Below are 16936 nucleotides of genomic sequence, written 5' to 3'. Positions count from 1 at the left end.
TTGAGATGATCATGTGGGTTTTGTCCTTTATTCTGTTGATACGGCGTTTTGCATTAATTGATTTTCAGATGTTAAATCAACCTTGAATTCCTGGTGTAAATCCTTCTTGATCATGGAGTATGATCCTTTTTATATATTTCTAGATTCAGTTAGGTAGTATTTTTTTAAAACTATTTTTGTACTTGTATTTATAAGAGATATTGATCTGTAATTTTTTTTTTCTTGTGGTATCTTTGTCTGGCTTTGGAATCAGAGTTATGCTGGCCTCGTGGAATGAGTTGGGAAGTGCTCCCTCCTCTTCTATTTTTTGGAAGAGTTTCTGAAGGTTGGTGTTTTTTAAATGTTAGAATTTAGCAGTGAAGCCATCTTTGCCTGAGCTTTTTTTGTGGGTAGTTTTAAAATTACCAATTCAATCTCATTATTTGTTATAGGTCTACTTGTATTTCTATTTCTTTTTGAGTTAATGTAGGGGTTTGCATCTTTCTAGGAAGTTGTCCATTTCATCTAAATTAACTAATTAGTTGGCATGCAGTTCATAATATTTCATTATATTTCTTTTTGTTTTTGTAGGTTGGTAATAATGACCCTGTTTTGTTCCTGATTTTAGTAATTATTATCTTCTCTTTCTCTCGCTCTCTTTTTTCCCCCTTTTGTTAGTTGAGGTAGAGGTTTGTCAATTTTGTTCATCTTTTCAAGGAACCAATTTATGATTTTGTTGTCTGTTTTTTTTTTGTTTGCTATTTCATTAGTTTTTGCTCTAATCCTCATAATTTATTCTCTTCTACTTGCTTTGAGTTTAGCTTGCTCTTTTTCCAGAGTCTTGAGGTGGAACTTTAGGTTATTAGATTGAGATATTTCTTCTTTTTTAATATAGAGATTGATAGCTATAAATTTCCCTCTAACCACTGCTTTAGCTACATTCATAAGTTTTGGCATGTGTTCATATTCATTCATCTCAAAATATGTCCTTATTTCCCTTGTGATTTATTCTGGACCCACTGGTTATTTAGGAGTGTGTTGTTTAATTTCCATGTGTTTGTGAATTTACCAGAATTCTTTCTGTTAATGATTTCTAATTTTACTCCATTGTAATTGGAGAACATACTTTGTGTGATTTCATTTCTTTTAAATTTATTGAGGCTTATTTTATGGCCCTGCATATAGTCTGTACTGGAGATTGTTCCATGTGCACTTGAGAATAATATGTACTTTGCTGTTATTGGGCTGAGTGTTCTATAGGTGTTTGTTAGATCTAGTTGGTTTATAATGTTGATTAAGTCTTTTATTTTTTGCTGATCTTCTACCTAATTGTTCTATTTGTTATCAAAAGTGAAGTATTAAATTCTCCAACTGTTGTTGAATTATCTAGTTCTCCCTTTGTTTCTGTTAGTTGTTGTTTCATGTATTTTGGGGGTCTGTTAGGTGTATGTATGTTTATAATGGTTTTATCTTCCTGATGAATTGACCCTTTTATCATTAAAATTGTCTCTCTTTATCTCTAGTAACACTTCTGTTTTGTTTTTTTAAAATTAATTAATTAATTTATTTTTGGCTGTGTTGGGTCTTCGTTTCTGTGTGAGGGCTTTCTCTAGTTGCGGCAAGTGGGGGCCACTCTTCATCGCGGTGCGTGGGCCACTCTTCATTGCGGTGCACGGGCCTCTCACTATCGTGGCCTCTCTTGTTGAGGAGCACAGGCTCCAGATGTGCAGGCTCAGTAGTTGTGGCTCACGGGCCTAGTTGCTCCGTGGCATGTGGGATCTTCCCAAACCAGGGCTCAAACCTGTGTCCCCTGCATCGGCAGGCAGATTCTCAACCACTGCGCCACCAGGGAAGTCCCTTTTGGTTTGTTTTGATGTTGTTTTTGTCTAATATTAGTATATCCATTTCAGCTTTCTTATGGTTGCTGTTTGCATGATATATCTTTTTCCATTCTTTTACTTTCAACCTATTTGTATCTTTGAATTGACCCATTCACATTTACTGTTGTTACTGTTACACATAGATTCAATCTGTCATTTTATTTTTTATTTATATGTCTCATGTTTTGTTGTTGTTGTTCCCCTATTCTTTCTTTACTGCTTTCTTTTGAATTAAGTACATATTTTCTAATGTCACATTTTAATTCCTTTAATTTTTTTTCCACTATTTTAAACATTTTTCTTAGTGGTTGCTCTAGGGCTTACCATATATCTTACCTTATCAGAATATACTTCAGATTGAGATTAACCTAATTTTTAGTGAGATATAGATGCATTACTCTTACATAGCTCTATTCCCTCTTCCCCCTTTTTGTACTGCTACTGTCATATATATTGCATCTATATATGTTATAAACCCAACAATACACTGTTTGTAATTATTTCTATTTGTAATTTTATTTCAAAGAAGCTAAGAGAAAAGGCAACCAAGTATATATCTACAGAGTTTGTTATATTAGCCTTCTTATTTACCATTTCTCAGTTCTCTTTATTTGTTTGCTTTAGGTTGAAGTTACCATCTGCTGTCATTTCCTTATTCCAGTAGAATCTTGCTTCTACATCCTTTGTATTGTTAATGTTGAATATATTACATTTTATAGTTTCAACAGTATAATTATAACATGTTATTTTATGTGATTGCTTTTTAAAACAGTTTAGAAAGTGAAAGAAATCCTATTTTTACTATTTTTTATAATTAACATAATTACCTTTACTGGAGTGTGTGTGTGTGTCTTTCTTTGTCTTTGAATTACCCTCTAGGTCACTTGCTTTCAGCCTGAAGAACTTCCTTTAGTATTTCTTGTAGGATAGGTCTGCTAGCAATTAATTTTTTTTTTTTCTGAGAATGTCTTTATTTCATCTTCAGTGAGGTTGAGGTCTGAAGGTATTAGTTCTGTTCTAAGCAAGTAGCATTGGGAGTAGAAGATTAGAACAAGATTCATAGTGAGAGTCATTGCAGACATTGCATAGAAAACACCAGAAAAAACAAGACATAAGATGAGGAGGGCAGGGAGAAACCTGTGAGCACAGGTTTACCTTGGAAAATAGATGATCTTTTTCACAGAAACAGAAAGTGTAGATACCAGGAGATGGGAATAGAGTGATATTACTCAAATGGTGACCATCTAATGGTGTCAGTAGGTGTTCATAAAAAAGTGTATTCAATGGTCTGGGAAAAACTGGATAAAACAAAATTCATTTCATTATTGCTTGAATTCTTAGTGCCTTTATCTGGAAATGTGCCTAAGGGAGTGATTAGTATTCTGTATTTTCCAAATTAATTTAACAGTGGAATCTTTTTGTTTTCCAAACCCAAGGAACATCTATTAACTGTTGTGACAGTGCCGTTTAGATAATGCTGATATAGGATCTGTCTTGAGGTAGAAATAAGGGATGTGGAAGCTTAAGTCCAATGGCTTTATTTTCGCAGTTAAATAGGAAGAGTTGTAGAAAATGAAAAAAGTTGAAATTTCAGTTTGGAGGAGTCTTGTAAGTAGTAAAGAAGAGTTGAATAAAAGAATTGTTTTTAGCTGGATAGACTCATTTGAAGTTAGTAAGTAAGAATTTCATATGTAATGTATGTACAGTGGGTTTCTACTCCTAAAACTGGGTTTTTAGAGGGATTGGAAAGTTGGTACCCAAGCATTTCTATGTCAGAAAGTTAAGTGAGTTAACTCACTGTCTAATGTTAGTGAGGTTACCATTACTGTGCTGAAGGATTGTAATGCCTTAGAATTAAATTCCTCAATATTTCCTGTAAATTGGTAGTTAGATCTAGAGATTTGGTTGGATTCAGTTGTGACTTTTTGGCAAGAATACTTCATAGGTGGTGTTGTGTATTTCTACTAGGGACAGAATGGTTGTCTCTCGTCTTATGATCTTAGTGCTGTTGGTGATGATATTCTAATTCTGTCATTCCTTCTTCATTTATGAGTGGAAATACTTCTATGAAGAGAAGTGTTTTCTCATCAATTATTAGATTACTCTGAGGAATAGTTTGAGTATTTGCCTTTGTTTGTCATGACTGAGACAATAAGTTTGTTTCCTTATGCTCCATCTTTGGAGCACCCTCCAAAGATGACCAGTGAGGTATTTTTTATGTTTTTTTTTTTTTTTTTGGCTTTTTAGTATTATTTGAACTTATAGATTCAAATTTATTTGATACACATCAAATATATTCAGTATATTTCAGGCATACAAAGTTCTTTAAACTTAGGCCAGTGGGAGCCTCTTGAGTTTGCCATATGAGTGCTCTTGACCTGACTCTCATAGTGTTTGGAAGTTTTCTGCTATCTGGTGTGATTAGATGTTCCAGGTTCATCTTGTACATTTCCTGCCCTACCCTGGGAAATGGTATTCCAAGACTGCACGAGGGATATTCCTTGCTATTGAGTTGGTCTTTATTTCCACAAAAGAGAACCAGGAAATACATATTATATTATTTTAAGATTAATGCATCATTAGTAGACACAGATATTTTCAGTTCAAATTTAGGACTACATTATTTTTACTTAACCTAATTGATCCTAATCAGTATCTCCCACACCCAAAATCCTGGTTCTCATCATAATTACTCACTTACTTTACCCCACTAATATGTATATATTATCACCAACATATGATTACTATTAACAGTTTAAGATTTTTTAGTAGCTCTTTCTATCTCAAGGGTATATTCATATGCTAGGGATATTTATAGCCAAACAAGTCAAATCATAAATTTTAAAGTAATTTAACATAATCCCTGTTTGTTTGATTATTTATTTCATTTTATTTTAACTTTTAGGGATTGCTTAAATTTTTTGTGAATAAATAAAACATATGCATCGTCTAAAGTCTAATTTACAAAACAAGGTATATTCAGGGAAATCTAGCTTCCATTCCTGTCCCCTCTACCATTACTTTCTTTCCCCATTTCTACCCTCCCCCCACCCCCCAGTTTTTAGTTCATCCTTTCATTTTAAAAAATAAGCAAATAGTTACATCCGTTCTCTCCTCACCTTCTTAAACAGTAGCATACTAAACAAATTTTTTTTCCATCTTGCCTTCTTCACTTAATAATATATCTTGCAGATCACTCCATAGTGGTATATGGAGGTATTCTGCATAATCAATCCCCATAATTGACTTTATTTTAATATAAATGGATCATTTTAGATTTACTAATTTTGAAACCTCACAGTTTCTTTGTATTCTTTCTTTTTAATTAATTAATTTATTTATTTATTTTTGGCTGTGTTGGGTCTTCATTTCTGTGCGAGGGCTTTCTCTAGTTGCGGCAAGCGGGGGCCACCCCTCATCGTGGTGCGCAGGCCTCTCACTATCGCGGCCTCTCTTGTTGCGGAGGACAGGCTCCAGACGCGCAAGCTCAGTAGTTGTGGTCCACGGGCCCAGTTGCTCTGCGGCATGCGGGATCCTCCCAGACCAGGGCTCGAACCCGTGTCCCCTGCATTAGCAGGCAGACTATCAACCACTGCGCCACCAGGGAAGCCCTCTTTGTATTCTTAATGGCGTTGCATGTAATAGTAGATATTTGTTAAAATGAAGCTTTGTTATTAAAACATATCAAAAAGAGTTTTTCAAACTTAGTTTACATTATCTTTTGGCTTCATTGATTCACAATAATTATTTAACTGTAGTAATAATTTTTAATAGAGCCTATGTCCTATATATGCTCTATAACAGAATATGAGACAAAATCAATAGAGTTAATCAGACTAGTCATTTCTTTATAAAAATCTCAATCTTAAAAGTACCACGTGTAGTCATGTGTTTTGATATTATATATCATCCTAAACAAGTCTAGTATTCTTCTGATACTAATGTACTTACAGTTTGGCTTACTAAAGGAAACATATTGAATTTGTCTTAAATTTTTACATGAAACTCTGATTATTTTTTAATAGATTTTATTTTTCAGAGTAGTTATAGGCTCTCAGAGAAATTGAGCAGAAGATACAGAGATTTCTCCTGTACCCCTTACCGCACACATGCATAGCCTTCCCCATTATCAACATCTCTGCCAGGGTGGTACATTGGTTATGACTGATGAACCTACTGACACATCATTATCACCCAGAGACCGCAGTTTACACTAGGGTGTACTCTTGGTGTGCACACTTTATAGGTTTGGACAAATGTATAATGACATGTGTCTACCATTATAGTATCATGCAGACTAGTTTCACTACACTGCCCTAAAAACCCTCTGTATTCCACCTATTCATCCCATTCTCCCCTGAAACTTTGATTTTTTAAAGTTTAATTTAAAAATGAACTTATATTAAGACCTCAGAATTTTATTTTACACAAATCATTTTAGCCCATCCCTTTCTAAAAATTGAACTGTAGTTGCTGTACAATATTGTATAAGTCACAGGTGTGCAATATAGCGATTCACAATTTTTAAAGGTTACACTCCATTTGTAGTTATTATAAAATATTGGTTATATTTCCCATGTTGTACAATATATCCTTGTAGCTTATTTTATACCTAATAATTTGTACCTCCTACTCCTCTGCCCCTATATTGCATCTCCCCCTTCCCTCTCCCTGCTGGTAACCCCTAGTTTGTTCTCTATATCTGTGAGTCTACCTCTTTTTTGTTATATTCACTGGTTTGTTGTATTTTTTAGATTCCACATATAAGTGATATCGTACAGTTTTTATCTTTCTCTGTCTGACTGATTTCACTTAGCATAATGCCCTCCAAGTCCATCCATGTTGTTGCAAATGGCAAAATTTCATTCTTTATTATGGCTGAGTAGTATTTCATTGTGTATATACACCACATCTTCTTTATCCATTCATCATGTTGATGGACACGTAGGTTGATTTCATATCTTGGCAATTGTAAATAATGCTGCTGTGAATATTGGGGTGCATGTATCTTTTGGAATTAGTGTTTTTGTTTTTGTTTTTTTGGATATATACCCACGTGTGGAATTGCTGGGTCATATGGTAGTAGTATTTTTAGTTTTTTGAGAAATCTCCATCTGTTTTCCACAGTTAGCCCATCCCTTTTAATTGAAAGTAACTGTTAGGAAATATTTCTAATAAAATTAAACAATATTGCACTTTAGAATTGGAGTCATAGGATTTTAATGTATGAAATCCACCATTTTTCTTCAGTCTTTTACTTATATCAACAGGAATTTTCTTTTTCAAAAATTTTATTGAGATATATTTGACATATAAAATTATCTTAATTTCAGGTATACAACATGATTCAGTATTTGTATATACAGTGAAATGATCATGACAATAAGTCTAGTTAACATCCATCACCATACATAGTTAAAAAAATTTTTTTTCTTGTGATGAGAGCTTTTAATGTCTACTCTTTCTTAGTAACTTTCAAATGTACAATACAGTATTCTTAAGTTTAGTCACCATGTCGTTCATTACATCCCTGTGACTTTTTTAGGAATTTTTTTTCTCAAGAGAAATTCTGATCACATCATGCTTATTTTTAGTCTCTTTTTTTTTTTTACACTTGACCCTTGAACAATGCAGGAGTTAGAGGCATTGACCCTCTGCACAATCAGAAATCCATGTATAACTTACAGTTGGCCCTGTGTATACACGTTTTCTCCCTATCCGCGGATTCAACCAACTGTGGATAGTGTAGTACTGTAGTATCCACTATTGAAAAAAACCTGCATTTAAGTGGATCCATATAGTTCAAACCTGCGTTGTTCAAGGGTCAACTGTATTTCCAATTTGATTTATCAAAGAAAAATTCCACCCTAGTCATTTTAACTCAAACATGGAAGTGACTAAGTCTACATTTGGATTATTGCCATCATTTGAGTGTGGACTCTTGTAGAACAATCTTCAACTAAATGTAATCTTCGCGTAAAAGGGAAGGAGACGTTTTGGCACTACTGTAGGACCTCTTTTTGGCCATTTAAGCTCTCTGGGTTTAATAATTCTAAAAATGATTTAAACAAGCAAAAGTTTCACTGTCGTTAAGAGTATCTGATTTATTGATAACACTTTACCAACATTCAGCTTTCTATAAAAGTTACTTGATTTCTCTTTTTCTTTTTTCCTCTAGTGCATTCCGCTCTTTGTTCAACTTGTTTTGGAGAGATTAACCCGAGGGGTCAAAACTAGTGAGCTTCGTACTATGTGTCTTCAGGTTGCAATTGCTGCCTTGTACTACAACCCTGATTTGCTGCTACATACTTTAGAACGAATTCAGTTGCCTCACAACCCTGGACCTGTAACTGTACAGTTTATAAATCAGTGGATGAATGATACAGATTGTTTTCTTGGGTACGTATGTGTCTTTTCGATTTTACACTGCATTTCTATTCTGGAAAGTTGACTTTTTAATATGTACATATAATAGCATATAAAGAGATAATTTTTATATCTTAAGAATTAGTATTACTTTTTGTTTATTTTTGGCTGCTTCGTTGCTGCATGCAGGCTTTCTCTAGTTGCGGCAAGTGGGGACTACTCTTCGTGGCAGTACGCAGGCTTCTCGTTGCAGTGGACTCTCTCGTTGCAGAGCACGGGCTCCAGGCTCGCAGGCCTCACCAGTCATGGCTCGTGGGCTCCAGAGCACAGGCTCAGTAGTTGTGGCACACGGGTCCAGCTGCTCTGCGGCATGTGGGATCCTCCTGGACCAGGGCTCGAACCTGCGTCCCCTGCACTGGCAGGCAGATTCCCAACCACTGGGCCACCAGGGAAGCCCTTTAAGAATTATTTTTAGTGTATTGTTAACATAATATTAAATTCTTAGAGAATTAAGAATGTGTTTCAGCAGTATAATCTAGTGGAAAGAACACAGGCTCTGAAAATTAGGTATAGCCATTCCCCGCTTGTTTTTGACTTATGTGTATTATATCTCTAGGCAACAAGAATTAAGTGTCCACTTGGGTTCCATGACTATTAAGTGTCTATGGGTAACAACATTCTAAATAAAGTCGTGTTTCTAAGGAAAGTACTGGTCTGGTAAATATATAAAGATTTCAAGGGAGCCCGTTTTCAAATGTGAGGTCAGAAGATTGTTAGTTGTATTCCAGGTCCTACCCTGGTAGGAGAGTTTCGCTTTGTGTGAAGCACTCTCCTAGCTTCCCAACATAGGAAAAGTGAGATCCTAAGTAGTAGTTATAGACCCACCTCAAGTGACCCAACCCATGTAAGTGACCCTGTTGTGCTAGAATTTGAGCTAAGTTGCTGATTAATTTGTTCAAAACATTAGAAATAACTAGTGTTCTTTTTAAGTTTTGTAAGATATCATTTAGAAAAATTTACTGAGGGGAAAATAATTTCAACAGGAGTAGTTAGGACATTGCCAAGTGGTGGGGAGATGATGGAGGGGCTTGAATTAGGATGGTAGAAAAGGAATGGGGGAGCATATTTATAAGTTGCTATGTGTATTCTAATTTTTCTACTTGTAGGAGACTGGAATTTGTCCCTGATTTAGATTTCTTATTAAAGCTTTGAAAGGAAGAGCATACTTTAAAAAGAAATTGTGCTTAAAGTTATCTCTGACAAAGATTTAGAAAGTAGAGATTTAGTCATTCACAGTTATAGTTAGTAGCATCTGTAAGTAATTTTCCAAAAGTAGAAAATCCATCTCAGCTATTGTATAGATTGGGCATGCTTGGATTGTGCTCCCTTGGATTCTTCAGAGCCCCACTCGATAATCATCTTTTGTACTATGATCCATTTGACACCTGGTGTACACTACTAGTTAGAGGCTACATGGATGAGAAAGTCATCAGGTCAAGCACAGTTCCTGTTACAGTATACTGTACTTTGGCATTAGTAACTTGAGTCAATAAAGCAATGGAAATAATGAAGAATAATAGAAGCTAGTAATATATTTGTCATTGGGTTTGTTGTATATTACTCTCATTTTGAATCACTGCCAGTGAATTTTTTGTTCATGCCTGTAATTTTAAGTGTTATACTAATATAGTAAATCTTTTAATTCTTAATATTTTTAGTTTTAAACAATTTAGAAGAAACATTCATACAAAAATGTGTGTAATGTATATTGGTCAAACATTTTTCCTTCAGAATTAAATTTTCCTTATCCTGTTTTATAGAACAGGACATTTAATAGATTTACTTATAGCTATTACATTCAGCTTATTAGATGCTGAGATTTTGGAGGTGCTTTTGGCACCTGGGGTTAGTGTACAGTGTATGTGCCAAGATACCTTGTAGACCAATCCAATGAAGACAAAGTCTAAGGGACTCCTCATTTTTTCCATTGGATAGGAATTTTATGCTGTCATATACAGGTATTCTTGTTTTAATAAAAGTTGTTATGCTAAGGCCCAGATACAGCATTTGTATTATCATAAATTGATATTACACAAGACTCACCATATTAATTGCAGACTCCCATAGGTCTTTGATGATGATAATTGGTTTACAAAACTTGATTTACATAGGATTTCATATGGTACAAAATGGAGATACCTCTGTGTAACTCCAGTGAATGAACCTTAGAGTACACCTTGGACATTTCTTTTTGTAATTTCTTCAGAATTTGTTCTCATTTCTCATGTGCACATTTCTTTTCGCCTTTATAATTTGTAGGCATCATGACCGGAAGATGTGTATAATAGGACTGAGTATTCTTTTGGAATTGCAAAATCGACCTCCTGGAGTAGATGCTGTGGTGGGACAGATTGTGCCCTCAATTCTTTTCCTTTTCCTTGGCCTAAAGCAGGTCTGTGCTACCAAACAACTGGTAAACCGGGAAGATCGTTCAAAAGCAGAGAAAGCTGATATGGAAGAAAATGGTAAAGTGTTCTAATTGCAGTGAATGCTAGAATTGATTGTGATTTGAGTATGTGTTTTCTTTGAGTTTTAGTCTATTTGGAAACATTAAACAGGTGTACATTTCTTGGCCTGTTACACGTTTAACAAATATTTTGGGTTTGGTTGACTTAATTATAGTAGTCCCTTCTTACCACAATTTTGGTTTCATGCTTTCAGTTGTCTAAAAATATTAAATGGAAAATTCTAGGAATAAACAATTCATAACTTTATCTATTTATTATTGAAGTATAGTTGATTTGCAATATTATATTAGTTTCAGGTGTACAACATACATAGTGATTCACTGTTTTTATAGATTATACTGTGTTTAAAGTTATTATAAAATGTTGGCTGTATTCTGTGTGCTGTACAATATATCCTTGTGCTTATTTATTTTATACTTAGGAGTTTGTACCTCTTAATATTCTACTCTGTTTTGCCCCTCCCCACTTACCTCTCCCCAGTGGTAACTACTAGTTTTTTCTCTGTATCTGTGAGTCTGTTTCTGTTTTGTTATATTCATTTGTTTCTTTTATTTTTTATGTTCCACATATAAGTGTAACATACAGTATTTGTCTTTCTCTGACATACTTCATTAAGCATAATATCCTCCAGGTCTATCCATGTTGTTGCAAATGGCAAAATTTCATTCTTTTTTATGGCTGAGTAATATTCCATCACATATCTCACCGCATCTTCATTATCCATTCATTTGTTGATGAACATTTGGGTTGCTTCCTTATCTTGGTTGTTGTAAATAATGCTGCTGTGAACTTTGGCATGTGTGTATCATTTTGAATTAGTGTTTTTGTTTTCTTTGGATATATATCTAGCAGTGAAATTGCTGGATCATACTTTTAGTTTTTTGAGAAATCTTCATGTTGTTTTCCATAGTGGCTACACCAATTTACATCCCCACCAACAGTGTGCAAGGGTTCCCTTTTCTCCATATTCTTGCCAACATTTGTTATTTGTTGATAGCCATTCTTACTAAGAGGGGTGAGATGATATCTCATTGTGGTTTTGATTTGCATATCTCTAATGATTAGCAATGTTGAACGTCTTTCATGTGCCTGTTGGCCATCTGTGTGTCTTCTTTGGAAAAATGGCTATTCAAGTCTTCTGCCCATTTTTTAATTGGGTCATTTAGTTTTTTGACATTGAGTTGTATGAACTTTTTTTATATTTTGGATATTAACCCCTTATTGTAGCATATCATTTGCAAATATTTTCTCCCATTTATAGGTTGTCTTTTCATTTTGTTGATGGTTTCCTTTGCTGTGCAAAAGCTTTTAAATTTAATTAGGTCCCATTTGTTTATTTTTGCTTTAGTGTCCTTTGCCTTAGGAGACAGACCCCCAAAAATACTGCTACAATTTATGTCAGAGAGTGTTCTCTTTTTCTTCTAGGAGTTTTATGGTTTCTGGTTATACATTTAGGTCTTTAATCCATTTTGAGTTTATTTTTGTACATGGCGTGAGAAAATGTTCTAATCTCATTCTTTTGCATGTAGCTGTCCAGTTTTCCCAGCACCACTTATTATTGAAGAAAGTGATATTCCCCATTGTATATTCTTGCCTCCTTTGTCAGAAATGAATCAACCCTAAACGCAGGAGTTTATTTCTGGGCTGTCTATTCTGTTTCATTGATCTATGTGTCTGTTTTTGTGCCAGTACTATGCTGTTTTGATTACTGTAGCTTTGTAGCATAGTCTGAAATCAAGGAGCATGATACTCCAGCTCTGTTCTCTTTTGTCAAGATTGCTTTGGTAATTCAGGGTCTTTTGTGGTTCCAAATAAATTTTAGGATGATTTGTTCTAGTTCTGTGAAAGATAGCATGGGTATTTTGATAGGCATTAAGTCTATGGATTGCTTTGGGTAGTATGGATTTTTTTAATGATATTAATTCTTCCAATCCATGAACATGGGATATCTTTCCATTTCTTTGTATCATCTTTCAGTTCCTTCATCATTGTTTTATAATTTTCAGAGTAGAGGTCTTTCACCTCCTTGGTTAAGTTTATTCCTAGGTTTTTAATTCTTTTTGATGCAATTTTAAACAGGATTGTTTTCTTGCTTTCTCTTTCTGCAACTTTACTGAATTCATTTATTTGTTCTAAAAGCTTTTCAGTGGAGACTTCAGGGTTTTCTGTATATAGTATTTTGTCATCTGAAAATAGTGACAGTTTTACTTCCCTTCCAACTTGAGTACCTTTGATTTCTTTTTCTTGTCTGATGGCTGTGGCTGGAATTTCCAATAGTATGTTAAATAGAAGTGGCGAGAGTGCACATCCTTATCTTTAGAGGAAAATCTTTTAGCTTTCACTGTCATGTATGATGTTAGCTGTGGGTTTGTCACAAATGGCCTTTATTATGTTGAGATATGTTCCCTCTATAACCACTTTGATGAGAGTTTTTGTCATGAGTGGATGTTGAATTTTGTCAAATGCTTTTTCTGTAGCTCTTGTGATGATCATGTGGTTTTTATCCTTTCTTTCTTTTTTTTTTAATGTGGTGTATCACATTGATTGATTTGTGGATATTGAATCATCTTTGCATCCCTGGAATAAATCTCACTGGATCGTGGTGTATGATCCTTTTTATAAATTGTTGAGTTTGGTTTGCTAATATTCTGTTCAGGATTTTTGCATCTATATTCATCAGAGATATTGGCCTGTAACTTTCTTTTTTTGTAGTGTCTTTGTCTTCTTTTGGTGGCCTCATAGAATGAATTTGGGAGTGTTCTCTTCAGTTTTTTGGAATAGTTTGAGAAGAATAGGTATTAGCTTTTCTTTATACATTTTGCAGAGTTCTCATGTTAAACCATCCAGTCCTGGACTTCTGTTTGCTGGGAGTCTTTTTATTATGAATTCAGTTTCACTACTAGTGATCTCTTTATTCAGATTGTCTATATCTTCCTGATTCGGTCTTGGAATATTGTATGTTTCTAGAAATGTTTCCATTCCTTATAGGTTGTCTAATTTGTTGGCATATAAATATTTGTAGTATTCACTTATGATTTTTTGGTATCTCTGTGATATCAGTTGTAATTTCTCCTCTTTCATTACTTGTTTTATTTATTTGGGCCCTCTCTCTTTTTTTCTTAATGAGCCTGGTTAACAGCTTATTAATTTTGTTTATTTTTCAAAAAAAATAGCTCTTGATCTTTTCTACTTTTTTTTGGTCTCTATTTTATTTGTTCCCTCTCTGAAGTTTATAATTTCCTTCCTTCTTCTGACTTTGGGCTTTGTTCTTATTTTTTAAATTCCTTTAGGTGGTAGGTTAGGTTGTTTATTTGAGATTTCTCTTGTTTCTTTTTTTTTTTTTTTGCATTTTTTTTAACATCTTTATTGGAGTATAATTGCTTAACAATGGTGTGTTAGTTTCTGCTTTATAACAAAGTGAATCAGTTATACATATACATATGTCCCCATATCTCTTCCCTCTTGCATCTCCCTCCCTCCCACCCTCCCTATCCCACCCCTCTACGTGGTCACAGAGCACCGAGCTGATCTCCCTGTGCTATGCGGCTGCTTCCCACTAGCGATCTATTTTACGTTTGGTACTGTATGTATGTCCATGCCACTCTCTCACTTTGTCCCAGCTTACCCTTCCCCCTTCCCGTATCCTCAAGTCCATTCTCTAGTAGGTCTGCATCTTTATTTCCGTCTTGCCCCTAGGTTCTTCATGACCTTTTTTTTTTTTTTTTTAGATTCCATATATATGTGTTAGCATACGGTATTTGTTTTTCTCTTTCTGACTTGCTTCACTCTGAATGACAGTCTCTAGGTCCATCCACCTCATTACAAATAACTCAGTTTCGTTCCGTTTTATGGCTGAGTAATATTCCACTGTATGTATGTGCCACATCTTCTTTATCCATTCATCTGTCGATGGACACTTAGGTTGCTTCCATGTCCTGGCTATTGTAAATAGAGCTGCAATGAACATTTTGGTACATGACTCTTTTTGAATTATGGTTTTCTCAGCGTATATGCCCAGTAGTGGGATTGCTGGGTCATATGGTAGTTCTATTTTTAGTTTTTTAAGGAACCTGCATACTGTTCTCCATAGTGGCTGTATCAATTTACATTCCCACCAACAGTGCAAGAGGGATCCCTTTTCTCCACACCCTCTCCAGCATTTATTGTTTGTAGATTTTTTGATGATGGCCATTCTGACTGGTGTGAGATGATACCTAATTGTAGTTTTGATTTACATTTCTCTAATGATTAATGATGTTGAGCATTCTTTCATGTGTTTGTTGGCAATCTGTATATCTTCTTTGGAGAAATGTCTGTTTAGGTCTTCTGCCCATTTTTGGACTGGGTTGTTTGTTTTTTTGATTCTCTTGTTTCTTGAGGTAGGCCTGAATTGCTATAAACTTCCCTATTAGAACTGCTTTTGCTGTGTCCTGTAGATTTCAGAAAGTTCTGTTTTTATTTTCGTTTGTCTCAAGGTATTTTCTGATTTCCTCTTTGATTTCTTCATTCATCCATTGGTGTTTTAGTAGCATGTTGTTTAGTCTCCATATGTTTATGTTTTTCCCATTTTTCTACCTATAATTGATTTCTAGTTTCATACTGCTGTGGTTGGAAAAAATGCTTAATATAATTTCTATCCCCTTAAATTTGTTGAGACTTGTTTTGTGGCCTAGCATGTGTTGTCTCCTGGAGAATGTTCCATGTGCACTTGAAAAGAATGTGTATTCTGCCATTTTGGGATGTAATGTCCTGTAGATACCTATTAAGTCCAACTGGTCTAATGTGTCATTTAAGACTACTATTTCCTTACTGATTTTCTGTCTGGATGGTCTGTCCAGTGATGTAAGTGGGTTGTTAAAGTTTCCTCCTATTATTGTATTATTGTCAACTTCTCCCTTTTAGTCTGTTAATATTTGTTTTATATATTTAGATGCGTATATGTTAACAAATGTTATATTCTCTTCTTGTATTGATCCTTTTATCATTATATAATGCCCTATTTTGTCTTTTGTTATAGCCTTTGTTTTAAAGTCTACTTTATCTGATATGCGTATTGCTACCCCTTCTTTCTTGTTTCCATTGCATGAAATATATTTTTCCATCCCCTCACTTTCAATCTGTGTATGTCTTTAGCTCTGAAGTGAGTCTCTTGTAATTGTTTATTTTGCTAAATATATGCAGACAATCACAGAATTCTTTTTTTCAGTACATTGCATTCTTTATAATTTCTTGCTTTGCTCTCTAATGGGTTATAATTATTATGACTCAAGGGAAATTTTCTAGTAATTTCCCAGACTTTCTTGTTGAATTTCCTACTGAGGTGTAGGATGATTAACCAGTGAAGGTTTCTCTTGCTGTCTTTGTTATTATACATATATATATATATATTTTTTTTTTTTTTTTCTTTTTTCTTTTTCCATGTATGTGGTCAAAACTATGGTTTCTTGCATTATCCCTAAAACTACCTTGCAGTTGAATCCAGTTGCTTCAGTATGGTGCATTTTATAGAACTAGGTTTAGATTAATATTGCCTGGTTTGGGTTTACTCCAGGTTTCTCCTCTTAGGTTGATTTCGTTCTGCATTTACTGTCTTCCGGTTATTTATAATACTGGACTAACTGCTTGGAACAGACCAGCCCTGAAAATAGAAACTGAATCTATGGGGATATACAATTCAGCTTTCAATTTTTTTAACCCACATATAGCTAATTATTTTTCCTCTGTATTTCTATATTTTTCTGTTTCTATTAGCAGAAATGACCTCTTCATTTGAGCATTTCCGAGCAGTTCATAATCAACTTAGTTAATTGCTAAGAGACTCAAATTCTCAGTGGGAGGTCATTGTTATTTAAAACACATGCACTGAATACGTAATCATTTTATGTCTTTTTTGACAAAAAAGTTAATTTGGGAATCTGTGGCTAAATAGTATATTTTATATTAATGGATGTGAAACAGCCATAGTAAAACAGTAATAATGTTCGTCTTTAGAGATAGTTAGAAATTGTTTTGAGTGAGGAGGATAAAGTCATTTTCAGTTTAGCAACTACAGTAAAGATAAGGTTTATTTTTATAATTTTACGTGAAATTATTTGGTAGTTTTTCCATTTCTAGAATGTCATTTATAATTTTTATTTTCTTTATGGAATTTATATTTTGTCCTTATGTGGTTTGATTCCTTTT

The 16936-nt window shown here is 34.3% G+C and overlaps 1 protein-coding gene across 1 annotated transcript in view; it reads left to right on the top strand.

Annotated features, from left to right (window-relative positions):
• The window catches only part of IPO8 (importin 8), a 68308-nt gene that overhangs the window by 45688 nt on the left and 5684 nt on the right, over positions 1–16936 (top strand). The window contains exons 21-22 of the mRNA XM_059935566.1: positions 8038–8258; positions 10545–10750. Of these exons, the coding sequence (XP_059791549.1) occupies positions 8038–8258; positions 10545–10750 (427 nt within the window). The remainder of the gene's footprint in view (positions 1–8037; positions 8259–10544; positions 10751–16936) is intronic.

Source organism: Balaenoptera ricei, chromosome 10 (assembly GCF_028023285.1).
Source record: "Balaenoptera ricei isolate mBalRic1 chromosome 10, mBalRic1.hap2, whole genome shotgun sequence".
In the NCBI taxonomy this organism is placed as follows: Eukaryota; Metazoa; Chordata; class Mammalia; order Artiodactyla; family Balaenopteridae; genus Balaenoptera; species Balaenoptera ricei.
This window is presented reverse-complemented; position numbering and strand designations above follow the sequence as displayed.